General features: G+C 45.9%; 5 protein-coding genes and 2 non-coding genes across 12 annotated transcripts; 4 read left to right on the forward strand and 3 right to left on the reverse strand.

Moving 5' to 3' along the window:
* Positions 1-1,047: 1,047 nt before the first annotated feature.
* LOC125526016 (TBC1 domain family member 5 homolog B-like) lies at positions 1,048-5,666 on the forward strand. 2 transcript variants are annotated; one of them, XM_048691038.1, is made up of 5 exons: positions 1,048-1,428; positions 1,919-2,022; positions 2,522-2,698; positions 3,259-4,892; positions 5,262-5,666. In XM_048691038.1, exons 1-5 carry the CDS (start codon positions 1,292-1,294, stop codon positions 5,394-5,396), a joined length of 2,187 nt encoding a protein of 728 aa, XP_048546995.1. In that variant the 5' UTR covers positions 1,048-1,291; the 3' UTR covers positions 5,397-5,666. The 2 variants fall into 2 exon arrangements, with proteins under 2 accessions (XP_048546995.1, XP_048546996.1); XM_048691039.1 differs by lacking the exons at positions 1,048-1,428; positions 1,919-2,022 and having other exon boundaries at positions 2,560-2,698; positions 3,239-4,892.
* Positions 5,667-6,484: 818 nt separating this feature from the next.
* On the reverse strand, positions 6,485-8,338 carry LOC125526017 (diphthamide biosynthesis protein 3). The gene is made up of 2 exons (XM_048691041.1): positions 7,911-8,338; positions 6,485-6,662 (listed from the first exon to the last, which is right to left on the reverse strand). Exon 1 carries the CDS (start codon positions 8,205-8,207, stop codon positions 7,956-7,958), a length of 252 nt encoding a protein of 83 aa, XP_048546998.1. The 5' UTR covers positions 8,208-8,338; the 3' UTR covers positions 6,485-6,662; positions 7,911-7,955.
* Positions 8,339-12,463: 4,125 nt separating this feature from the next.
* LOC125519992 lies at positions 12,464-13,699 on the forward strand. The gene is made up of 2 exons (XM_048684772.1): positions 12,464-13,015; positions 13,409-13,699. The coding sequence occupies exons 1-2, from the start codon at positions 12,586-12,588 to the stop codon at positions 13,471-13,473; spliced, it is 495 nt and encodes a 164-aa protein (XP_048540729.1). The 5' UTR covers positions 12,464-12,585; the 3' UTR covers positions 13,474-13,699.
* A 150-nt stretch (positions 13,700-13,849) lies between these two features.
* LOC125519991 (putative clathrin assembly protein At5g57200) lies at positions 13,850-18,034 on the reverse strand. 2 transcript variants are annotated; one of them, XM_048684770.1, is made up of 15 exons: positions 17,538-18,034; positions 17,317-17,386; positions 17,144-17,241; positions 16,811-16,949; positions 16,579-16,706; positions 16,381-16,473; positions 16,259-16,309; positions 16,103-16,168; positions 15,936-16,001; positions 15,750-15,830; positions 15,438-15,515; positions 15,170-15,340; positions 15,003-15,081; positions 14,724-14,842; positions 13,850-14,393 (listed from the first exon to the last, which is right to left on the reverse strand). In XM_048684770.1, exons 1-15 carry the CDS (start codon positions 17,631-17,633, stop codon positions 14,004-14,006), a joined length of 1,725 nt encoding a protein of 574 aa, XP_048540727.1. In that variant the 5' UTR covers positions 17,634-18,034; the 3' UTR covers positions 13,850-14,003. The 2 variants fall into 2 exon arrangements, with proteins under 2 accessions (XP_048540727.1, XP_048540728.1); XM_048684771.1 differs by having other exon boundaries at positions 15,170-15,337; positions 17,538-18,033.
* A 3,828-nt stretch (positions 18,035-21,862) lies between these two features.
* Positions 21,863-22,082, forward strand: LOC125526207. Its single transcript, XR_007291623.1, has one exon. It is a non-coding gene; the product is annotated as a small nucleolar RNA U3 (small nucleolar RNA).
* A 239-nt stretch (positions 22,083-22,321) lies between these two features.
* On the reverse strand, positions 22,322-25,597 carry LOC125524348. Of its 4 annotated transcripts, XM_048689412.1 has the most exons (7): positions 25,445-25,597; positions 25,243-25,357; positions 23,673-23,894; positions 23,380-23,561; positions 23,078-23,239; positions 22,747-22,949; positions 22,322-22,608 (listed from the first exon to the last, which is right to left on the reverse strand). In XM_048689412.1, exons 4-7 carry the CDS (start codon positions 23,554-23,556, stop codon positions 22,569-22,571), a joined length of 582 nt encoding a protein of 193 aa, XP_048545369.1. In that variant the 5' UTR covers positions 23,557-23,561; positions 23,673-23,894; positions 25,243-25,357; positions 25,445-25,597; the 3' UTR covers positions 22,322-22,568. The 4 variants fall into 4 exon arrangements, 3 of the variants coding, with proteins under 3 accessions (XP_048545369.1, XP_048545370.1, XP_048545368.1); XR_007290692.1 differs by having other exon boundaries at positions 22,322-22,949; positions 23,673-24,990; XM_048689413.1 differs by having other exon boundaries at positions 22,752-22,949; positions 23,673-25,357.
* Positions 25,598-25,775: 178 nt separating this feature from the next.
* LOC125526206 lies at positions 25,776-25,998 on the forward strand. Its single transcript, XR_007291622.1, has one exon. It is a non-coding gene; the product is annotated as a small nucleolar RNA U3 (small nucleolar RNA).
* The last annotated feature ends 350 nt before the right edge of the window (positions 25,999-26,348 follow it).

Consider the following 26,348-nt stretch of genomic DNA (forward strand, 5'->3'; position numbering starts at 1 on the left):
ACTCAGTTCACCTTTGCTCCGGATGCTTATTCAAAAATACACCCTCTGTAAACAAATATTACTGGAAACGGACAGGCGCTTTGCTGCGTCATTATAATTTGTAATAGAACAATGCTCGTGCGTTGCAACGGGATATAAATATTCTAATACGTTAGTTTGTGATTTACTTGTCAATAATATTGTATCATGATCATGTTATGAGCCTGTAGCAACGCACAGACATTTTTACTGATGTTTTCTAATAATTAATCAATATACTCAACAATTCTCAGCAACCTCTCTGCCAGCTAGTGCCTTCTTACTAGCCCGATACAGGTGTTGAGAGAGCCCCAAATCCCACATCCCATCGCGCGTTGCTGGAGAAAACATCAGAAGTAGGTTGAGAATCTCATCGCCTGCATATGGGTGCTACCACACCACCTTCAAATCCATGTCGTCGGGAGAAGGAGGGGCGGTTGACGATGGGTTACAACCAGATCAAAATTTTCCAAATCTGCACAACGCTTAAGAGATTGCTGTCATTGCAAGCGCCTCGTCATGAGACAGCTTGATCCAGCGCATGCCGTATTGCCGTTGGGGAAGAGGGGTTGAGAGAAAATGGGCCGGGCAATATGTTCAAAAGCCTATAACTAAAGAAGGGTTGGAAGCCATGAGACTGGGATCTCTTAGGATCATGTGGTATCAAAACCCTTCATGGATCATCGCATGTCACATTGTGGTTGTACAAAGGAAAGCAAGTCGAATCCTCCATAAAAGATCGATAAGAGTTGAACAATCTTTTTTCGAACCGTGAAAAAGATCCGGTAAATTAATCGTAGCCGGAAGGTAACACGGGAAAACGTAATAGCTCCGGTGGTGATTCAATGTGTTAGTTGCGAGTCAGGGATTTTGAAAACCCCACTGATTCTGTTCATATTCTGCAAGAATTGATGATGTTCTAGAGATTCTAGTGCATTTGCCACGCACAAAAGCATATGCCATAGGGAACGGATCGAACTGGAAAAGGTCGTTGCACTGCGCATACGAGCGACAGTTGCAACACCAGACCAGTCCGAGACGTTTTCTCCCTCCCTCCCTCGCTCGCTTTCCCCCTGTCAGCTCCCTCCCCTTTCCCATCATCCTCGGGCGGGCGGTCAGGCCAAGAAGGTCTCCTCCCTCCCTCCCTCCGCCCTCCTCGATCCGAATTCCCGGCCCCTCCCCGCTCGATCCCCGCCCCCGCCCCGGCCCTCCCCTCGCCGCGGGGCGCTCGCTCGGAGGGCTGGGGGTGCAGCCGGAGCCGAGGTGGGCGGCAATGCCGGAGCCACCGGCGGGCCAGCGCTTCTCGGGCCTCCGCGGCGCGCGGTGGCGCGCCGATCTAGGCGTCCTGCCCGGCTCCCCCGACGTCCCCACCACCGAGCTCCGCCGCGCCGCCGCCGACTCCCGCCGCAGGTCAGCCCCCCCTCCCCGTTTCTCGCAATGCTTCCGGTCCCGGCCGGCGGAAGGCTCCGTTTCTTGAAACGCTGAGAGCTACGCGGAGAGTTGCCGCTTCTGTTTTATGGCGCCCGTGTCGTCAGATCAACCAACCGAATCTTCTGCTTTGATCGGCGCGCATGAAGAAAAAGAAGATCAAAATTCAGGCATCGCCCCGGTCTTTCTGGGAATGGAGTCAATGGACTATTGCTATCCTGTCTCAGTGTTTGATTCGGCTCAATGTTAATTAACTCGCCGTCATGATGCTGGACTGTAGTGAAGCTACGTGCATATATAGGCTTTATGCGTGCTAATCATCGCGAGGAGTTACATTTCTCTGAGCATTCATTTACCTAGTTATTGTTGCAAGGAATTTGTAAATCAGTTGTTATCATAGGGGGGGAATGTGCAAGTCTGTTAGCTTCGAGGGTTTTGACTCCTGGCCTGCAACTGATGTTTGTTGTTGTAGATACGCTAATTTGCGGCGGCGGCTGCTGATAGATCCCCATCTCTCCAAGGACGAAGACGGTGCTCCTAATCTTGTTGTGGAGAACCCACTGTCACAGAACCCAGGTGGGTAAGCTTTTCCTCAACTTGACGTTGCTTGCGGCACCGAGCTTCCACTGAAATTCTTGTAGATTTAGGCTGTTACATCAGATACTCTGGAGCACCTTGCTCACACCACAATGGTTACTGATAAAATTGATGATGATCTGTCACCATCTCTCTGGCTAAATGGTTGGTGCTAGATGACTCAGGGGAGGCAGGGTGGGATCAGGATGATAAAGTGGTAACGTGTTAGTTCAGATAGCCCTTTTTTTCTGAGTAGCCAACAACCATGTCTCACCGCAAGCCCTCAGCTGATAATAGACTGGTTACAACCAACATAACATGCTGTTATTTTTCTCAGCAGTTATTCATTTTCTTGGTTCCACATGTATCCTCGGCAATACAAGGAAGATATATCCTTCACGCGTTCTCTGCATTTTTCATGAATAGCATGAAGACATTCAGTTGCATTGCATCAGCTCTTTTTTTCTTCTTCTAATCATTTTGTACACCATGAATGCAGAAAGCACTTGGGGTCAATATTTCAGGAATGCAGAACTAGAGAAAATGCTGAACCAAGACCTGTCCCGACTCTATCCTGAATTGGGAGAATTTTTCCAAACAACCACATGTCAGTCCATGCTTGAACGCATACTGCTAGTATGGAGCCTTAGATACCCAGAGTTTGGATATAAACAAGGTAAGTCGTCGGTGCGTATTCAGCTATTGTGCACTTCTCATATGGCCTAACATTGTGGAATCTAACTAAGGCTGCAGAGCCTACAATATGTTATGCCTAAGAGAATTGGTTTCACAGGGCTCTTATTTATTACTCCCTCCGTAACAAAATATAAGACGTTTTTTATGCCCTATGCAAAACCAAAAAAACATCTTGTAGTTTGGTACGGAGGGAGTAAATTTAATGCTGAGCCATTCTTTTCAAGATATTTTACAACCACAAACTGTTTCTTAGATATCTGTAATATATTGATGGCAATTGATGATGTAATTACTGGTAGATTCCATGACATAAGCACATTGAACTTAAGTTTGTTTATTAAATTGAGTAGCATTATTTTTGCCATATAGGTAATAATTGTGTAGGTGCACATCTTTCCCACATGTGTAACTCAGCATGCTATTTTAGCTGCTACATAATGTTTTAACTTACTAGGGATTCCTCATGTTACCTCCTAATTGCACTAATACCCATCTATTTTTGTTGCACAATTGACAACAGAAATCACTTCTCACTTACAGGAATGCATGAACTCCTAGCTCCTCTGTTCTATGTCCTTCACATTGATGTGCAGCACTTTAAACAAGTTAAGGAGCTTCATGAAGAGCTTCTTGGTGACGATTTTGATGGCCAGACATTTCCAGATAGGTTTTTGCTGAACAGGAGTGACAGGGCTAACAATTCTGAGGGTGGTGCAGCTAAAATTAGAAGTTTGGACGAGCTTGATGCTGATACTAGGGACCTCCTCTTGATAAATGATGCATATGGAGCAGAGGGTGAGCTAGGTATCATTTTATCTGAAAAGTTCATGGAGCATGATGCCTATTGTATGTTTGAGAATTTGATGAACGGGTTGATGAATGGTGCACAAGGTGTGGTTGCTATTACCGATTTCTATTCTCTCAGTCCTGCATCAGAATCAAGCATGGGTTTAACACCTGTAAGGGAGGCATCAGCTGCCATATATCACTTGCTTGCTAGTGTGGATTCCTCTCTTCACAGTCATCTTGTGGAGTTGGGAGTAGAACCTCAGTACTTTGCACTCCGATGGCTTCGAGTCCTATTTGGTCGTGAATTTACACTCGACAATCTTCTGTTTATTTGGGATGAAATCTTCTCTTCTCCAAACCATTCATATTGTACAGACATAAAAAATCGGGGAGACTATCAGTTTAAGGTTTTATGTTCTCCCCGTGGTGCCCTGATTTTGTCAATGGCAGTCTCAATGATGCTTCATCTCAGATCCTCCTTGCTGGGAAGTGAGCATGCGACTTCTTGCCTGGTGAGATTATTAAATTTTCCTCAAGATATTGACTTGAAGAACTTGATTGAGAAGGCCAAGTTATTGCAGTCGTTAGCTCTAGAAGCAAATCTTCCGTTGTCTCCCCTGACAGGAAAATCTCCCTTGACTCCACCCAATTATTGGGAAGAGACATGGAAGATGCTTCAGATGTCAGGAGACAAACGAAGTGGTGGTTCAACTGTTAGGATAAAAGGAAGGGGATTTTTAAGAAGAAGCGTGTCCAACACCGAATCAAATGTTTCTAGAACAAAGGGTGCCAATGTTGATAACAGCAATTCGACTTCAACTAGCCAGCCTGAGCCTATTGTTGATGAACTGAACACCACTGATATAGTTCCTGTCAAATTGATAAACAGTTTACCAACCATGCCTATAGTACACCAAAAGGATTGTGTTGGTCAAGGTACTGCAGAGATCGTTAGAAGTACCTCAAACAGTCTATGTGAGGCAGGCCCGCATGATGGTTACCATACAACTTCTGCCAAAATTAGAGATCGTATTGATGGAGCTCGTGAGTATTTATCAAGGAATAGGCCTCCATCCTTTCGGCGTCGTACTGATCATGACCATGATACCCGTCATGAGGAAGAACCATGTGTTTCCCATGGCGCCAAGGTGGTTAATGAGCCAGATACACTGTCTGTGCATAATGATAAGACTGATGAACCCTGTCAGGGTGATGGTAAGACTGATGAAGCAGCAATTACAGATCGAACATTTGAATCGGTGGATTATCAACCAAATCAAGAGCATAGCATATGTTCTGACGTAGGCCCAAGTTTGAAGGTGGCTGATAAGGAGTTGGTCGGAACATTAAGGTCTTTTGGCGAATCGATGGTTGAAAATATTCAGGTAAGCATGCTTGACTAAAGCTGCTGATCGTAAAATTTAAAGTATGTTACTGCCACCTGAACTTTTTGCAACACATCACTGTTATTTTCGTAAAGAGTCAATGACATATATAGCTCATACCTAATTGAAGGTTTTGTTAAAGCTCCTACTTTATGTTGGTGCTTTATAGATCTATATTCTGCTAATTTTAGATACTGGTGGATTCATTTTTACAGTACATTTCATCTGTAAATCCCCTGTTGAGTCTCCTATACAGAATAATAAAATTGAATTGTATCTGTTGTTAAGTTTACAACCCAAAGCTCAGATCATGAATATCACTCTGAATAAGTGTGTCCATCTGTTGTCTAATGTGCTTTTATTCAACAGGTTATTGAACTACACTTTCGACCAAATTTACCCACGGCATCAGTGCAAAATGGTCCCGGAAGCACAGAGCAAGCCAAGGCGCTTGTAGCCCTCGAGGAACTCAAGAAGATCAGTGATCTTTTATGTCGTGTTTAACTAGTACAACGTCTATCTGCTCTGGATCTTAACTAGTACAGTATAACTATCTCTTTTGTACACATTTAACTTTCATTTGACAAGACCTCCAAATCAATTGTCTAGTGATGCAGAATACATCTTTTCTAAGTAGTGTGTACATGATCCAGTAACCTGATTAAAAACATAATTGTATAGTTGATCAAATCTTGGCTGGCTGTAAATAATGGCTGTACATTTGATCAAATCTTGGCTGGCTGTAAATAAGTGGAGCTACAATCATTTTCTCTATTGCTCGCTTCTCTTTGGCCTGCTCTTTACCAACGATGGATTTGCAAAAAATTGTCGGTGTCCTTTTCCATGTCATATTCTTTTGAGAGAAAGAAATATGGTGCTTTTATTTATTATCAAAAGGTGTTACATTGTTCATTAGTCTAGTTGTCTATCCATTGCACTAGCTTTTATTTTCCTTGATATTAATCAGATCTAAGATGCCCTTCGGGTGTCTTTATTAAAAATAAGTGTTGCATTGTTCATTAGCATCTGAATGAGGAATTTGGGGGGTTCATCGACCCAGGTACATGATTTCAGAAAGAAAAGATACTGATCTAGGTACCTCATGGCCTCATGTGCTGCCATGTTGGCTTCCCTTGGGCAAAACTCATACTTCACTAAATCAAAAGCAATTGCTCTCAGAATACATACATGAGATATCAAAGGTACATTAGTGAACAGAGTCCCTTGTGAATTGTGATCCTAATGTCAATGAGTCAATCTACGTGGCATTTCTTTTGTTACTAAATTCTGCACCAAAAAATGTGCATCTGATTCTTGGGGGAACTAAGAACCTGCTGCTGGTGGCCATTGTGGCCGCATCAGATTATTTGGAACTAAATTAAGAATCCAGTGCTGGCAGGCATTACACCCATTTGTTTAGCTTGTTTATCTGAACACCTATGGCAAGATAGATTGATTTAAATCATTTAATGACTCCTGTAAAAAAAAAGCATGTTTAGGCCACTTCTCATCCAAGCCACATCACAGGTTACTACAACTCCACAAGGCGCAGCAATGAGATGGGAGAGTCACCGGGATTACAAAAACTGGGATAACAAAAAATTGCCTTTGTAACAACTGAGTGGGTACACACAGATAAATTCAGTTCAACAACCAAAAGTTGATACGATGCTGCGATTTTTCTCATTCTACAAGTACAAGTACAGATGCTCCCGCGTATGCAGTGATTCTCTCTCTTCCTCTCCAAGCTATGATTCTGATCCCATCGTCCTGCAAGCAGTGGATGCAAAGGTCAACTCGGTCCAAAATGATTGCAAGATTAATCATGGCAGATGACACCGAAAGATTCTGGTGGAACGGAAGTTGCGAACCCTGAATTTTGCGGTGACCAGACTAGTTGAGAAAAGCTATTGAAATTCATGGTATAAATCAAACTAGGCAGATTACATATCTCTTAGTGGTATTGGAAGCATGGGAGGGACACTGGCATGGTCTCCCATCTCCAACAACCTATGTCCGATATGCAATCGTAGATAAACAGCAGGTCGTCCACATAAAAGCTCTCAATAAGTGGATGCATCAGGACAGTTCCTACAGGATTGCCCCTGAGAATGAGTAATCAGGAAAGCTGAACTGCAATTAACTCTAAAGATCCAACACATAAGGACAAGTACAAAAATGAATTCTCAGAAGGCTCCGATTCAAGTGAACTCAGCCTCCTAGGTAAACTATAGCTAAATGCAGTTGAGACGGGACTAAAATCTCAAGTTCTTAATGTTTCTTGTCACACACAAACCAAAAGCTGCTGACCAACAGTTGTTCTAATTCTACAGGATCTGCCAGGGGATAATAACAATTTAAAAGGCTAATACTCAGTTAATCACACCAACATATGTCCAAACAGGAACCTATTAGTTATTATGCTCATCAACCAATCCGCTGGCGGAAGCCTCAGGGGCTCACCACCAACCTACCACTTACAATCAGAGTTCCAGCTTTGCAGTGTATTTATACTTGACTTACTGAGGTAATACCAAAAAAAAAAAAGAACCTACTATAGTGGGGAATTGGAAATTCAATCTGCAGGGCACACTAAATCCCAAGCATTCAATTTCCCCACTCCTTCCTCGACCTATCAAAATAGTGCGCATATATAATCAGTCTAGCGCAGCACTTTCAGGAAACAAAATTTCCAGACTTCTATAGATGCACTTCATATTCGTAGCTGTCTAGCTGAATGAAGATAGTAAACTAAGGTAGTATTGGCATGGTACCAAGCACCAAAATCATAGTTCCCACTTGGACAAACTGAAAGTCTGAAACATACACCCCATATGCTTCAAAAAAGCTAAAATCTCACCATAGTTGTTAATTACTGAATCCAAAATCATACAGTAGACAACAGGGAAAAACTTATTACAGTAACACATAGCACGAATTACACAGCTAAATGAGTTCTTTCAAATAATCAACGGAAGCAGCCAGTTCCTAAAACTTCAATCACCCAAAAAGCCATACCGTCCATGCCGACGAGCCACCCACGGGGGGTGCGGTGCGCGCCGCTCAGGCGACGGCGACGGGCTGCGCGGCGGCCGGCGGCTTCTGCGGGGGCTCCTTGGCGTCGGCGAAGTCCTCCTCGTTGTAGACGACGGTGAGGAAGAGCGAGCAGGAGGGGCAGCGCGCGATCTCCTCCCCGAGGCGGAGGTCGGCGAGCGTGATCTGGAAGAGGTCGCCGCAGGGGCACGGGTACGTGTACGCCCCCAGCTCCTCGCTCCACTCCATGTCCTCGATCTCCACCTCGTCGTACGCCGACATCCTCGCGCGCCGCCGCGGCACAAACCCTAACTCGCTCCCCCGGCAAAAGTCCTCCGATGGTTTCGCGCCGCCGCCGCAAGCGCAAGGAAGGAAGGCAGAGGCCGCGTGCGAGGGGGCAAAGTGGAGAACGTTTCTCTGCTGTCCCCCTTGCTTATATCGTTATTTATTTATTCGAGAGCGAATTTCACATAACCCCCAACTTTATGGACCATGGAAAAAAATCGAAAACACTAACGCCCACACATGTGGCAATATTGCAACTCGTCCACACGTCTGGATCACTGTCCAGTTAAGTTTGCACGAATCTTGACACACCGAGTCAGTTTTCGCGTGCCACATAGGACAATGCCGGTGTGTGGGCATTGGAGAGGTCGCCCACACGACCAACAGCACGTGGTTGCCAGCTGCGCTGTGTGGGCGAACTAGTTTCTGCCCACACAGCCATCATCTAGTCCACGCGTGTGTGGGTGAACTGCTTTTCGCACACACGACAGTCATACGTTGTTGGATGACAACTGTAGTTGTGTGTACATGACAACTAGACAAACACACATAGCAACTATGATTCGTTTGCTAGACGGCAATTACAGTTGCGCGTACGTGGCAATCAGATAAATATACATGGCAATTGTGATTAACCACACGTGGCAACTAGGTAACACACATGGCAACTATTATTTGGTCATATGTGACAAGTAGTTAATCACACACGACAACTATGATTTGATTACACGTGGCAACTATCATAAATAGACATGGCAACTATAGTTAACCAAAACAGAGAGAATTGTCATACTTTTACAATCATATTTGTCATCCCGGATAACTACATCTGCCATCCCGGATGGCAACTAAATCGTCATCCCGCGGGTATCTAATGTAGCTGCGTCAGGACATGTGGGCATATTTGCTTCGTGCCACAGGTGCGGGATGGGGATGAGTAGTACTTGTTGGGCGTGTGGCACAAAGTAGTTGTGCCCACACGTGTGGACAATTATACTGTTCGCCCACACACAGCCTGTGTGGGCTGTCCCCTGCTCATGCCACACACGGTGTGTGGGTGAATGCCTATTATGCCACATGTGTGGTGGATATCGACGTCAAAAAAATATATCACATTTTTAGTTATTATTATTAGTCATAAAACCATATTTTTACTAGTAATAAATTGCTACAAGACAAACCCCAAATATCCCATGTGTTATCAAAAATAACCGGTGAGACCCACTTCTCAGGCGTTACTTTTGCCGCGGTGATAAATAACTCGTTAACATTTCTAAATTATATGGAGACTTTGAATTTTTAGGCGAGATTCAGTGATGGACAAAAAAAGTTTAGAACAATGATTCTCATAAAATGCTCATGCAAATGTGCTAGATTTTCACCGAATACTAACCATTTTTTTGTAATTTCCTTGATTTTTCTCAGTCTGTCTAGAAAAAAAATTATCGAAATTTGCTCAAATTTGGATGACAAATCGTAGAATGATGGTTCTCTCAAATAGCTCTTCCTGATGACATGAAGCTTTTCCAAAATAAGTATTGAACAATTTTTATTTATCAATTTCAAAGAATTGTATCATTTTTTTGAAAAAATGATTGTTTTTATTCTAAACGCGCACCAGATAATGGTAACAAAGGGAAACTTTTGAAGAATTGTCATTGCGCGGCTTGACAAGTGGGATCGGGCAGTTTGTTTTGACATCTTCTGCACAGTTTGGGTCTTGTGACAATCATCAGCACAAAAATGTGACTTTATGATCTTATAAGAATTCAGATTGTGGTATTTTGGCACAAGTCTCCACGAAGTTAGGGTTCTCTAAAATTCACTATATTAAGAAAGAAAGTCTCTCGGGGTTTAGGGTTTTCTCGTCTGCCGTCGGCGCCCGCCGCCGATCCTGCCTTGTCTCCTGTGGCTTAAGACCATGGAGATGCAATGGATCCTGGCCAGGCGAAGGGCTCATACTTTGTTTTTAGATGTTTTTTTAGTCTGTTTAGGATTTGTGTCCTACTCAGAAAGGTGAGGCGACGGTGGATCCCTGAAGATGGAATAATATTCTTCCCGTCTAGCCCCATCCCAACGGTGCGTCTCACGTCCTCAGAGGACGTGTAGAGGTGTGTCTTTGATGACCCACAAGTGTAGGGAATCTATCTTAGTCTTTTTGATAAGTAAGAGTGTCGAACCCAACGAGGAGCAGAAGAAAATGATAAGTAGTTTTCAGTAAGGTATTCTCTGCAAGCACTGAAATTATCGGTAACAGATAGTTTTGTGATAAGATAATTTGTAACGAGTAGCAAGTAGTAAAAGTAAATAAGGTGCAGCAAGATGGTCCAATCCTTTTTATAGCAAAGGACAAGCCTGGACAAACTCTTATATGAAGTAAAGAGCTTCCGAGGACACATGGGAATTATCGTCAAGCTGGTTTTCATCACGATCATATGATTCGCGTTCGGTATTTGATAATTTGATATGTGGGTGGACCGGTGCTTGGGTGTTGTCCTTACTTGGACAAGCATCCCACTTATGATTAACCCTCATTGTAAGCATCCGCAACTACAATAGAAGTATTAAGGTAAACCTAACCATAGCATGAAACATATGGATCCAAATCAGCCCCTTACGAAGCAACGCATAAACTAGGGTTTAAGTTTTTGCCACTGTAGCAACCCATCATCTACTTATTACTTCCCAATGCCTTCCTCTAGGCCCAAACAATGGTGAAGTGTCATGTAGTCGACGTTCACATGACACCACTAGAGGGATGACAACATACATCTCATCAAAATATCGAACAGATACCAAATTCACATGACTACTAATAGCAAAACTTCTCTCATGTCCTCAGGAACAAACGTAACTACTCACAAAGCATATTCATATTCATAATCAGAGGGGTATTAATATGCATAATGGATCTGAACATATGATCTTCCACCAAGTAAACCAACTAGCATCAACTACAAGGAGTAATCAACACTGCTAGCAACCCACGGGTACCAATCCGAGGTTTGGATACAAAGATTGGATACAAGAGATGAACTAGGGTTTGAGATGAGATGGTGCTGGTGAAGATGTTGATGGAGATTGACCCCCTCCTGATGAGAGGATCGTTGATGCTGACGATGGTGATGATTTCCCCCTCCCGGAGAAAAGTGTCCCCGGCAGAACAGCTCCGCCGGAGCCCTAGATTGGTTCCGCCAAGGTTCCGCCTCGTGGCGGCGAAGTCTCGTCCTGAAAGCTTGCTTATGATTTTTTTCCTCAACGAAAGACTCCATATAGCAGAAGATGAGCATCAGAGGGCCACCATGGGGCCCACGAGGCAGGGGGACGCGTCCAGGGGGTATGGCGATACCCCCACCCTCATGGCCAGGGTGTGGCCCCCCTCTGGAACTTCTTGCGTTCAGTATTTTTTATATATTCTGGAAATAGCTTCCGTGAAGTTTCAGGACTTTTGAAGCTGCGCAGAATAGGTCTCTAATATTTGCTCCTTTTTCAGCCCAGAATCCCAGCTGCCGGCATTCACCCTCTTCATGTAAACCTTATAAAATAAGAGAGAATAGGCATAAGTATTATGACATAATGTGTAATAACATCCCATAATGCAATAAATATCGATATAAAAACATGATGCAAAATGGACATATCAGTCTTCGACGGATCTCATGTGTTTTGGTTGGTGTTTGTCTTTGGTTGATCTGCGTAGATCCGGTCTTTATTCGTCTGTGTTCGTATGTTTATAAGTTAGATCATTTCAATCTACTACTCTCTTATAAACTGCGGTTGTTGTTGTGGTGTGCTGGTCCTTTGATGCCTCAACACGACGACTTCCGGACTGACTACTACAAAAATGTTTGCTCGGCCCCGGTGTGAGAGGGGCCATGATGACGCGCGCCTTCGACTCGTTCCGGTGTTGTAGTCGTCGCTAGCTGATTTATAGATATAGATGTAATTTTTGTCACTTCTCTTATTCTTTGTCCCATCATGATGTTTGATGGTTGATGATAGATAAGAAGCTTTTTTTAGAGTAGATAGGAGGTTTTTGCAAAAGAAAATTCATCACTACATTTACAAAAAGAGATTCCCAGGGGTAAAGTTGTCAAAACCGTGAAACAGTCGGCGACGCCCACTTGCCCGTGGTTTGGTCTTTTCCGGTGGGCAAAACCGTCTTAAAAAATAAACCAGTTCCCAGCCCGAGACGGAACGGAGCCGTGCCGACCTATTTGCGGATAGGCCCCCGGGCCGACAGCTATATTTACCACCCCCCTCCCCCTCCCCCCACCTTCGCGAGACCACCCCGCACCCCACCCACGCGCGCGTCTCCACCGGTCACGGCGAACGGCGAGCTCCCCTCCGACCACCGCCGCGTGTCTGGGTAAGCATGGCGCGGGCGCTCTCCTCCCGGGCGGCGGCGACCCTGTCCCGGCGGCTGGGGGCCCGGCCCGCGGCGGCCGTGGCCCGCCGCGCCAACCACACGCGGCGCCCGGGCGCGGGGGGCGCGATGGTGCTGGAGCTGGACGCGGCGGGGGCGTCGCCGGCGGCCGCGGAGGGCGCGGGCGCGCTCAAGCGGCGCCTCGAGGAGGCCATCGACGGCGCCATGGCCCGCATGTCCGAGCCCGAGTGGGCGCCCTTCCGGCCCGGCACCTCCTACTACGCGCCGCCCCGCCCCGCGGGGGCCGCCCTCGGCCTGCTCGAGCTCGTCACCCGCGGCGGCGGGATCGGGGTGCTCCCGCCCCCGCTCTCCGACGACGAGGCCCGCGCCGTCGCCTCCTCCTCCCGCGGATACCCCTGCTCCGCCTACTTCGTCGACGGTGAGCGGCCGTCCCGCCCCAGATCCCCCATTTCATTCCCCCTCTCCAAGTAACAATTAAAAATAAATAAATCAATAAATAATTCCCGAAACGCCCCAGAATAGGCACCTATTTGCAGCGCAAGGACAGCCGGTGGAATCCACTACGATTTAGAAACTAGTCTTGCTCTGCGATACAAGCTCATGTGGCCCTGTTTAGCAATTTACCGTAAAATTCGATTCTTCCGGGCTTAGTGATCGAAGTGATTAGTGCGATAAAATTAACAAAGCATAAGTCAAGTGCATTTCATCTCTAGTTCTCATCTTGTCATCAAAACAAAACATTTATCAATTGATCACACACTGTGTTCTTGCACCTGCATCCTTACTAAAACCTGGATTAATCCTTATGCAGGACGCTTCCCGGATGAGGAGGTGGAGGGATTGGTAGAGGATGCAGATCTAGCTGAAGAGGACTGAACTGGAACCGCTAGTTTCATCGCACTGGGTGAAGTGGGGGATCAAGAAAGACCTGTCTGTTTTATGTTTTTATTATTACCTATCTATGGGTTTCTGCTACTGTACATATGTAGAACACATGAATTCATGCCCTTTCATGAGGAAATAAGAACTTAACTGAATTCGTGTAACCTTTTCTTGTCATGTGCAACACTCATCAATATTGAGATCAGTAGTACTGTGGTCACCATCTCTTGTGCTACTGCCTGACTTTTTGGGTGAATTGAACAGTTTCAGTTACTGGTGATTTTTCTAGGTTGTGTGATGATGATGTTAAATATGCTCATGTGTTTGCAGACATGTGTTCGATAGTGGAAATTGTGTCATGGCATTCAAATGATTGTATCATCTCCCAAACATGTTACACAATTTCCATAAGGTTTACAGTATCTACAAAGTTCAAACTATACAAGTTGCTCCTCAGAATTAGAAGAATGGTATACGACTGACCGAAATTAGAGTAAGATACAGCAAAGATTGCGCAATTCAGGCTAAATCTGATTGTTTTGCTTTGGCGGATTTGCCGTCGTGACGAGAGCACTGAACGGATCTCCGAACGGGTTGGATAATCCGGCATTCACGGCGTACTGAGCCTGCTGCTGCTGGTATGTCTGTGGCGGCATCGCCACCATCTGATGTTGTTGCTGCTGCTGCACCTGGAAGTAGCCATGCTGCTGTGCCTGGTAGTACTGCTGCTGCCCCATCATGGCGAACTGCACATTCGATGGCGGCGCGAAGCTGTTGGACATGGCAAACGGGTCATTGGGGTCAAATGGGTTCACCGTGACGCCGCCGTTGTAGGTCACACTGGCGATTTGCTGCCTCCTCACATCGTCTTCGTATAGGCTGTCTAGCAGCAGCTTGTCGAACCCTCCGGCTTGCTGAGCAAATGCAGATGAATCAGCAAAATTGCATGCAGTTATATGCTGTGTTCGGCATTGTGGTACCTTTTCAAAAGCACTTCTTTTGTTTCTGATTTTGGGGATTGAATACTAATTTGAGAAATTTCTGTTCTTTGGGGATTGAAAGTTTTTTTTTACTAATTTGAATGTAACAGAAGAATATCACGAGAATTGATAAAATTGCCCGTAATTAACTAGATTCTGCAGCTCAGCATATCACAACTCAACAAATGCAAACTGAGCCAACTAGTGAGCTGTGTAAAATCTTATGCAGAGATTGAATCTAAAGATATAGCAACATATACATACCACTTGGCTGACAGCTGGTTGGCTTGTGTGGTTACTCTGGGCAGCGACCAGTGCCAATTCCCACCCAGCTTTGTCAACGGCAAACAAGTCTAGAGGGGCCGAGGCATTGTTCTCACTCCCTACATTACTCACGACGTCATGATGTGGTATTTAGCAGCAGATACAACCTTAAACATTATAAACATTCTAGAAACATAAAATAGCACCAATGCAGATGAAACTTATTGGATCACAACATAATTGCTACTTGTGGTTTTGCTGATTACATCCAGTACATACCTGGTTCCACGATGGCAAGAGCAAGTGCGTTGCTTTGTTCAAGGTTTGCAATCATGGGGTGCAATTCTTCATCCAAGTTCTGCGAGCGGCATAGGAGCAAGTGTGTAAGATTCAAAGAAGCAGGCACTAATTTGGCATGAAGGCAGAACATAGTGGATCGGAGTTACTAATAGATCCCCAGTGGTTGGCGGCAATGGTGGGGGTTCATCTTCTTCTGAGAGAGTGGTATATGGTGGCTCTTCTTCAGGTGCAGCTTCCGCTGGCTCTTCTTTCTCCTCTTCAACCGGTTTCTCGGTTTCCTGTGGAGCTTCATCTTCGTGGTCACTAGGTGAACTCTGCTAGCAACAGCAAGAATTAACAGAACAATAGTGGATTTATGTTGAGTGTCTTGATTTCCTTTTTGCTTGCAATTTTACTGACAATGAACGCACTCACCACACTCTTTCTCGTGATGCTGACACTGGGTGCTTCTCTGATGTACTCTTCCATAGTTGCAAGGAATGAAGAAGGTGGCTGCATATCAGTAACCCATCAACATATATCACTATATGTCTAAATCCTCGCACCCAGAGATTTAGTGCACATGAATTGATTGACATGTATAATCAGGAGTATCCAAGAAAATAATAGTTGTGAATACGACTATAGGTCATGGCCAATTGGGAGCTATTGACTGCTATATACATAAATATTCCCTCTGTATTCTCTTAAGACATTGATGAATATTGAATGGATGAATAAGCACACCTGCCTCAAAGTAGGAAACTGGAAAGTCTTGGCGAGCTCAAGATTTTTGCAGTAGTCATAATACGCAGAAAGCTTTTCTGCCTGTGAAATAGGCAAAATCAAATCATGGAGTGACATGAACTGGTTAGTTTACCAACAATATGGAAGGAGAAGAAGAAGAAGAAAAAAAAACCTGACTTTCTGTACCTGCTGGCCAGCTCTTTTATAAATTTCAAGGGCCTTGATAGCATCCATTTTTGCCATATCAAAATACTATCCAGACAAGAGAAAAAGAACTGAACTTATGTTCACAAATTGATTATGGGCATACACGGAACACGTAGGATGACATTCAGAAGAATTGTATAGAGTACCATATCAACAAGATTGATGATGCCGTCATTTATCGAACAGTATATTTTGAAGCTCTCCTTCAAAACCTGAGGCCCATAAAACATCCATACGATCAATAGGAAATACATTCTATTTGTGAACTAAAAGGAGAAAAGCATAACAAATTTGGTACTTACAAGGGCTAATGCATATTGTACAAGGTGATTGGTGCAGGCTGTACCTTCAGGCTGCGACAGTGAAGAAGATGAACAAGAGGAAAGAATGGTATCAAAGAAGTGCGGTCTTCCTATAATCAAACCTGGCAAGAAATAAGCCGTTGTAGTAGTTTCTGCAATGCAGGCAACTGATCTAAAAGATCTTCACATGGAAGGGTTCTTGTTCTACTGTGTGCCTGGGGTAAATGTGCCAACACTCCAACATTACAGTCATGACAACCAAATCAGCAAAACCATAATGGGTGTTGACTGTTGGGACTGTATGAGAAATCAGTGTTTACCTTGCCAGAAGCCTGGGGTAATTTCACCAGACGATCGGCTTCGACGTCGTATTTTAGAACCCCAAAGCATTCGACACGTTCATGTAGGTAGAATGCATACAGGCGAACCCAAGCAGAGGAATCCCATGCTGACAAAAGGGGGTGGAGGAGAGCGTCGCATCAGATACCGAAATAGAAGAGCGGGAGCTTTCGTTGGTTGCTGCAGCTCAGAATGACGCGCGATAGAACAAACCTAATGGGCTCGAGTCGTCCCTGAAATTTGGAAGCTGCAAAATGTTTCCTCTGTATGAATAGCTCAGGAAGTCATCTTTGAATGACCCGTCGCCTTCTCTCAGTAACCTATGTATCACTATCAATGTTTTAAGCGCAACCTGTAGCAAACATTACTAGTCAATGCACGCCCTTTTCGATGCACCAAATGAATACTCCTTGCTAGTTGTTGTTCATGCATCTCACAATGGACAGAAAGGAAAATTAGGAGAACCAAGAGAGAAGGGATGGAGATGACTGAATCAAGGACCATCAATCGGCATAGATAAACAAACAAGTGAGGAACAAGACCCACTATCCAATTCTTGGTCTTGGACAATCTCCGGGCCAATGTACATATGGAGTAGGCGACGTCGGCCCGCGGGCGATTTGCCGAGTTCGCAAACATTATCCCTGCATCCGGCAAAAAGATTTTACCAAGGCCGCATGGATGCTGCATTGCATGGTCAGGAAGGGGAAACCACTCACTCCTGAAGTGCCGCTCCTTGGGCGGGCACTCCATGTGGTTCGTCGCCTTCACGATGGCGATATCCAGATCCTGCAAAGATCAGAAATTTCTGGGGCGCATTAGCAATTGATGTGTCAATTTGCAGGATAATCAGACAGATACAGGAGGAATGGGATGCAGGATAATCAGACGAACACATATGAGTATGCGGCAACCATTGCAAGGGATCGGAGGAGCTGACCTTGTACTCGCTGTTGAAGTTGGCGAGGCCAACCTTGGTGGAGTCCTTGAGGGCGCCGTAGGCCTTGCGCCAGGTGCCGGACCCCATGACCGCCATCGTCGCCCTCGCCCCGGCTCCGGCCCCCGCCCCGCCCCGCCGCGCCCGCGGTCCAGCTTCGGCAGCCGCGCGCGCATGCACGACGGACGATGGTACTTAGCCCGGTGCGCCAATTTTAGCAAGGGGGCGCCGATGGAGGGAGAGGAGGTAGGCGGGCGTTGGCCAATTTTTTTTTTTTTGGTGTGCGTAGGGGAGGAGCCGGACACCTCGGCGCTAACACCGCGCGCGGGGAGCGAGGCATCGGCCGGAGGTGTCGGGGAGCGAGCTGGAGCTGGAGCTCTGGGGCGGCGGGTGCGCCGCCGATTCGCCGGAGACGCCGATGACGAACAGTCGCGTGGCATGGCTGCTGTGCCTAATCAACAGAGCAAAAAAAAGAAAGAGTACTCACAGCACAGCAAAAAAAAATGGCTGCTGTATTGTTAGTACTTAACCAAATTACTGTCAGATCCACCAAAAATGTGTTTTTACATTTCGTTTGTCTGGTATATTGTATGGATATTGATCTTTTGTAAAAAAAATCAAGGGAAAGTCATCCGCCTTTGATCTATTGTAAACTTGATCGGAAATAAAACTATCTGACTTTGTGAAAAATAACACACTTTACATTTTGAAACGGATGGAGTACTAAAAGTCATGTTGAAGTGTACGTTTAGGGCGTGTTTGACAATCCAGTCCAGCTTCTAGCGTCAATTTTTAACCATAAAAGACTGGAGTTGAAAACCATTCGGCAGGAGAGATTCTCACTCAATCGCCGCTCAGACTGACATCCTATTTCCTTCAATGTGGCTCATCTCCGGCTGAAGAGCTAGCACAGTGGGGAACGTGCTCCAATGGTCGGGGATGTCGGGGACGAGCTCGGATGTCCAGGGAGGTCGAGGATGTTGGTGAAGTCCTGACACTGGCCGGGAGGGCATCGACGGAGGGTGATGGCGGCGGTATAGAGTGGGTTGCGGTGAATGGGGAGGGAGGTGGCCGGTCTCCACGCCGTCGGGTGCTCATGGCATCTAAGGTCGGGGATGACTAGTGTGGGGGGGAGGAGGAGGGGACAAGTCATTGGCTGGGGTGGTGCGCTCGAACCAGTACCAAGACATGATTCACTTGGCGGTGGCAATATCCCACCCCGCGATATCCCAACTCTAGCTCGTGAAAATGGGAGATCTAGATGGCCAGCTTCCCTAACTCCCTCGAACTTGCACTATGCTGGCAGCCAACTTCTTAATCTTCACTTCGCGACCGTGGAGTTAGAGGAGTTGACAGCTCGGGATCTACCGAACAAGGCCCTATTTTCTACCTAGATATCCCGCAAGGCAAGGGAAAAGCTTGACCTTCTCTTTTAGTAGTTGTAAGCGATTTTTTTTAGAAAAGGAGGATGACCCCCCGGCCTCTGCATCTGGGAGATGCATGCGGTTATTTTATTGATTATTCTCAAAGACCTTACAAAGTAGAACAATAATATGCCTGAATCCGCCATCTTGGCAACATCTGCCGCTACTCCTATTCAAATGATGAAGGGGTGCAAACTGAGCCACATACCCAGACCTCTCACCTAAGCCTAACATCTAAAGCCGGAGGTCCCGACCGAGTCATCTGGCGGGTCCGGGGCTCAAACCAGTCCAACACACTCACATGTGTCGTCGCTGTCATCTTCCACTAGTCCATCTTCAGAGCAAATTGAGGTGACAACCTTGGCAGGTCCTCCGCCATCGACGCCACCACGACGCCAAAACGACGATCTCCACCTACGCGAGCCTTGGCAGGTCCTCCGCCATTGACGCCACCATGCCGCCAGACGACGACCTCCACCTACGCGAGTCCATCTCCAAGCAACAAACATAAATCCATGCTAGGATAGGGCCGCACCACCGCCGTCGCCCACCACCCACAAAGCGCCACCCAACCCCAAGGTTCCCAAAGCGGCGCCTTCAAGAAGGGAACGGTGCCGTGAGCACTGCCGCCGCCCAACAATGTTAGGGCTTTCGCCCGGGAGACCTAGGGGAAGGGGAAGTGAAGAGATCAGTCCATACCGATGCCTCCAAGGAGGGTAACGGTGCCCTCAGGCATCGCCGTTGGTGCGGTCGGCCAGGTATTTCGCCCGAACTAGATCCCTGCCACCAACAGCGCCTCATGTACAGAATCGGCGACCAAGAGGAAGCGTGACCTGACCAGGCTGGCCTGCACGACGAATAGGGGAGGAGGAGAGGCGCCAGATCGCGCGCACCGACCGCCGCCGGCCGCCAACGACCACTGGATCCCGCCGCCCGCGCGGCCGGGACGCCAGATCCACCGCCCGCACGGCTGCTAGCCGGCCGTGCCTTGTCAATGGAGCCGCCGCTGCAGATCAGGGGTTCCCAACGCAGAGGCAGGGCAACCGAGGCCCCGCCGCCACCATCCTTGGCGCCACGGGCTTGCCCGGCGGCTGCCTCAGACGGCGGCGAGGAAGGGAAGGAGGAGGGGCGGCTGGCGTGAAGAGTTGGAAACTTCGCGTTTGAATGATGAATCCTTTCACATATTCATGATGTCACATTCAAATCGAGGCAGAGTCATCTATGATCATGGATGATCAAACATAAAAATTGTAATAATTGATACATAAAAATTGTAACGGAATTGTGTATTTGTGGGTCAAGGGGTCCAAATTCCACATGATCATGGAGATAACCCCCGGCGATTAAAGAGGGACTGGCCCTAGCGTCATAGTGAATCAGTGAGGCGCAACAGAAGTCAAACTCAAGGAAGTGATCATCAAGATCAAGAGTCTTGTGGTTGTATGCCCGACTCATGGCTGCTCCGTCAATGTGGATTTGGATGCTCTGTCTCGGCGTGGTGGGGTGCTCCCGGTCAAGGTGGCTTTCTGGTCGGCAGTGCGACAGTGACAGGGCGCCATATCTGGCCATGTAATAGGTTGGTTCAATGCTTGGCAACTTCGATGGCCATGTACAACGTTGTTGATACAAGGTGTGATTCTCTCTCTTGTGAGAGAGGTTGTTTCCAAAGTTGGAGCCACCTAATCCTCGACGTGTCTCGCTGATTGTTTGCATAGGCTGTGTGGGTAGATCATTCGTCCATCTATCTATGCATCCAAGTTCGCCTCCACTATTGTTCCGGGTTTGATGAAAGATCCACGATGAAGGCCCGTTGTTGGCCATTTGTAGTAAAATCAAGGCCGCTTGCTCGGGGAGAGGTAATGACTCGACAAAGTTCCTCCTCTTCAATGGTGTGTGGTCTTTATGGGTAGCCAGATCGGCTAGGTGCCTTGCCTTATGGGCATGATGTACCAGTTCCTGTTTTTTTTCAAAGATTAAATGGGCAATTATCTTCTTCTTATTTGATGGATATACCCACGAATCCCAAATGAAAAGAGTGAAGGGAGAAGTCCATGGTGTGGTTTCACTACAAAAAGGAATCCATAGTGTGGTTTCATCACAAAAAGCTTGCATGCCCATGGATAGAAAGGATATAATTATTTGATGTTGTTCTTGACCGGTGCCGCCATCGTCGGTATCATGCTACCTCATCTACTTCACAAGGTAACTTGTACAACTAAATTCCAGAGAAATTAGTTAGAATTTCCTGAAAAAAACAGTTTAGAGTTCATTTAAAAAATTTAAAAAATAATTCATTTAAACAAAGTAGAAATTGACTAGAATTTGTACAGGTCACCTACAAAGTGGTGTGTGCACGTGCACATAATGAGTGTAACAGCGTTGGCATTTTTTTCTAGACTAGAACTTTCAAAATTTTAGAAGCTTCAGTTCAAATAAATTTGTTTTGCACAGAACCAGTGTAGCAGCGTTGGCATTTTTTCTCTTTCTAGACGAGAACTTTTGAAAAATTTAGAACCTTCAATTCAAATAATATAGAACGGAGGAGTAATTAAGAACCAGCAAAAGAATACAAGAAGTGATAAACAAGCCAGCATTTTAACAGATGTTATTTATTTATTTTTAATCTGAGCATTTTAACAGATGTGTTGAACAAAAAGGAAAATAAAGCCGATGCAACAGATGGAAAACAAAAGAGGAAAGCAATGAGAGACATGTATTTCTTAGATGGGCCGGGCTCTGTTTATTCTCCAGCGCAACTTCACGGGCCGAGCCACGAGTCCTTCTCGTCTCCCACTGGAAGCGCTGCGCTGCAGCGTTGCTTGCCAGTTGCCACACATTAGTCCCACCTCGGAAGTTTACGGCGCGCAGAACCAGTTTATAAGGCGAGGCGCTGCCAACGGTAGCACGACCTTACTTGAACAGGATCTGTTCTATAGGCTCGTACCGTTGCATCCTTTACCAATAAGGAGGCAAGCACTTCAGTCTGGTTGATGCATTCTGACCACTGTGCCAGAGCGTGATTAACGGCCAGGATTCGTCTGATGGATGGATCCGACGGCTGTAGAGGATCGTTCCTTCCAGTCTCACACCTGGGCAGGGTGGCCCAGTGGTTGTCTGACAGACTCAAAAAATTCTTTTTATTTTTTTGCCTACAGAATTTCCTTCTATGTATTATATCAGAAATAATCTGCAGTTATATTTTTGAACTTCTTTAAACTCAAAAATCTATTTACAGTCACACATCTGATTCATTTTTTAGCTTTTCCAAACACATAATCTATTTGGTAATCATATAGCTGAAGTTATCAGTGATTCACTTCATGATACAGCAAGGACATTCCGTAGAGCCAGACAAGTGGTTCATGATACAGCAAGAACAGTCAGTAGAGCCAGGTTCCTTCTATATCTCAGAGACTTAAGATGTGTGTTGAGTGTTATCGTTGCCCCAGAAAAATAAAACACAGCGAGTTTAACCATCACACTGACATCATTATCTCTTTGCACAAGAAACTCTCAAGTACAGCACCCAGCATCATCAGTATTACATATGAATATATGACACCACCACCAGCGATCGGTGGATGCCAAACTTTGTTTGAGCATTCACCACTCAAGTTCTTTCATCAGTTAGGAAGTAGCTCCAGCGGCACCTGACGGGTACAATTAATAACCTCTTGTAAGTTGAAAATAAGAAGATGGCATGGTCATAGCACATACTACACATATGGGGACAGTCAAAGGATCGGCTTAATCGCTCGCTGTGAAGGGGCACCTAAGATGGTGATCACCTTACCGAAGCGCCCCAGGGTAAGCTATGCCCATCTGCTGACCTCCGGCGCAGCACGCTAGATGCCATGATCCTGGATGGGAAACATACCAGCCGCGACCTGAGCAATGCAGACCGTCTTGAGATGATCATGGTGACGCATGTGGGAGACCCATGTATACGAACATCATCGCTCCCACCGCCCTCGAGGTTCAGATATACCATCTGCATTTCAAAGTTTGAGATCAGTCGGTCCAAGTACAGGTCTTTCCTGAAGAATGATGCAATGATGCAGCAGCAGTATACTTGAGATCCATGTATCTGTTTATCTGAACTGACAAAATGGCACTCACATCCAAATACAACGTCTCCAGTCGGGGCGAAATATCCAAGCAGCGGGCAAGTTGAAGAATTCTGTTGTCGGCGTTTGGCTGCCTAGAGAAGACAGTTAATTGACAGGTCATGTGCCTCAAATGCATAAACGTGCCATGTGGTCTTGTTGTCAGATTTTGCAACTGAAACATGACAAGGACAAATAAAATGACTTTAAAACCCAGTTTCAAGAACTAAAATGTACGCAAACAAAAATGAATGAATAAATAAATACACCAGGTAACCTGTTCATATCAACTATATAAGCTTGCAAAGTTAGTACCTTCACTGGCAAAATGCTCGGAACTAAAGTGAATACAGGGGCCAGTCCTTTGCTGCCTCTGAACATTATCGTAGCCTTCTCTAATTTGGAGCACCCATGAAGTACTATAGGGATCTCTTGTCCTTCCCACTCAAAATGCGCAAAGATCAGCAGCATGAAACTCAACCATCTCAACATTCATTCTGTCAATTAGTAAATGTCGAAGTTTGTCAAGTACTCAAGTTAGCGTGGTATACTTAAATTGCTGAACAGTTTGCTAGAAAGTCTTCTGAGTACTTTAAAGCCATATATACCTGAGTGTAGCTTTATAGAAACAGCAGCGAGAAACAAGAAATACACACAGGATCTGCCTTGAACACCCGAGGCTTCAAGACGAAAGTGATGGACATGAACTTCTTCAGATGGCGAATAAGTTTCTTCGGGTCAAAAACTATGATCATTGCTTTGTTTTTGATGAAGCGGCAAAGCCAATCCACCTGTCAAGACGATCAAAGTCCTCTTTGTGCAAGCCACACCTGATGCATAACTTATCAATACCTACCACACTATGCCATTGAATAACCCAATTTACAGCCTCAAGGCACTTAGCTCGTTTTACTTTGAGAAAATCATCAATGGGTTGTTCATCGGTGTGATAATCCAGATCACCGGGGCCATAAAAACACAGATTACAGTGGAACGTCCAGAGCATTTTTCCAACTTCAACAGGCTGAATCTCCCGCGACAAGAAAGAGCCTGAATTTTTAGTCGGGCTGAACTTTAACTAAAACTAACTGGTAGGCAAGCGATAGCCACTAATTACTGAAATAAAAACACACAATGACCTGAAAGTGCGTACAAGAGAAATCAGACCAGATGCAGATTGCAACTTTTTGTAGTGTGGTTTCAATGGGTGTTTTGCAGCCTTCTTTGCAACATTTTGTAGTGTAGTTTCAAATGGGTGTTTTGTAGTGGTGCCAAGTACACGTGGAGTGTAGTCTATTGTTCATTTCAGTGCAATTCTGTTACTACTTTCACTTTATCATTAACGTACTTCTTGGATTTTGCAACTTAGCAGTAGGGGTTGTGTGCCTGACCCTGTTCATTTGGGCTATTTGGGAAACGAGGAGTGAAGCATGTTATTGAGGTATTCTTCCAATAGATCCTACTATGAGTCTATGAGCCGGCTTCTTGAAGAACGAACACAGGAAACACATTCGGCGGGCGGCCCTGCAAGCTGTCCCCGGTGGCGTCTGAAGATTTCTCTAGCCAGCACGGCTGCAGTAGGCCGGTGGTCAGAAGACCGGAAGCAGGCTGAGGGCGTCACCGCGTCAGGATGTATGTATGTCTGCGGTGTCCTGATGAAGCCTTTAGTTTGCCGGTTTTCTTAGTGTCGATTTTTGGCCGTGCGTCTGGCGCTGTCAGTTCACGGCTTGTGCAGTCTGATTTGAATGCTGGAACCCAAATGTGGTGTTACCGTCTTACCGAAGCCGAAACGATTTCAGTAACAAAAATAGGTGGCTGTTGCGCCTTTTATCCAAAGAAGTGTGTGGTGTAGAGGCTCATTCGGCAGCAAGTAATTTGACGATTTTCCTTTCTCCAACAACTCAAGCAAGTCGATAGGTGCCCTCCCTGTTGGTGTAGCAAACAACTTGAGCAATAAACCTTAAAAGTGAGGCTCACTGAAAAAGTAAAAGACATGAATTGGACCATAATCTAAGCTCCCTGCCCCTGCCCCCAAAGCCATAAAACACCAGTTTTTTTTGTTTGCCCCAGAGGTTCAGATCCGTGGAGATCACCATAGGAATCACATCAAGGACTAATTTTCACGCACTGGTTAGATCCTTAGGGTAACAGTGAAATGCTTAAGCAAATATTTTTTACCTCCTGCTGTGAAGAGGGACTGGCGGAATGGCAGTTACCCAGGAAGGTTCTCCATCCGGAAGGACGGCTCATCGCCGACGCCGTGGCGGTGCTCCGCCGCCGCATCGTCCATGGGCTACAGGGAGGGAGGAGCGGCGGGTTAAGGGGGAAAGAGATTTCACAATCGATTGATCCACCCAGGAACGCCCATGCTGCTGCTTACTTTCTGGGCTAGAGGAGAGGGAGGAGGAGGAGCTACTTCGCCGTCATCTTCTCCTGCTCCGGTCATATTGCTGCTGCAAGATCGGCGGAGCTCCCTGAGCGAATTTTTTTCATTATTGATGAAGTCGAAAAGGAAAGCAACGGCAGAGACGGGTATTTCTTAGATGGGCTGGGTTGCGTTTATTCTCCGGCCCAACTTCACGGGCCGAGACATCCACCAGGAGGAAGCGCTGCGCTGCAGCCCGCAGCGTTGCTTGCCATAAATTAGTCGCACCTCGGTAGTTTACGGTGAGCAGAACCAGTTTATAAGGCGCGGCGCTGCAGTTGGTAGCACGACCTTACTTGAACAGGATCTGTTCTATAGGCTCGTACCGCTGCATCCTTTACCAATAAGGAGGCAAGCACTTCAGTCTGGTTGATGCACTCTGACCACTGGGCCAGAGCGTGATTAACGGCCAGGATGCATCTGATGGATGGATCCGACGGCTGTAGAGGATCGTTCCTTCCAGGGCTCTCTGGCCTGTGCAGGGTGGCCCAGTGGTTGTCTGACAGACACAAAAGAACTTTTTTTCCCACATAATTTTCTGTCTATACAATCGGAAATAATCTGCAATATTTTTTGATCTTCTTTAACCCCATAATCTACTTTGTAATCACATATCTGAAACTATTATTTACAGTTCAGTTCACAATACTGTTAGTGGCAGTGAAACCACACAAATGGTTCACCAATCACCAATGGTTCTTCAGTTAGACTTGGGTTGTCTGACAGACTTCAAATTTTTTTTTCGTTCTCTAATGCAACATTTTTCTTCTCACCTACACAGGCACCTTCAGAAACATCTAGAAAAAATCTGCAATTTCATTCACCAGTGCCGCTCCTATATATCAGAGACTCTGCAATT

This window comes from Triticum urartu, chromosome 7, assembly GCF_003073215.2.
Source record: "Triticum urartu cultivar G1812 chromosome 7, Tu2.1, whole genome shotgun sequence".
In the NCBI taxonomy this organism is placed as follows: Eukaryota; Viridiplantae; Streptophyta; class Magnoliopsida; order Poales; family Poaceae; genus Triticum; species Triticum urartu.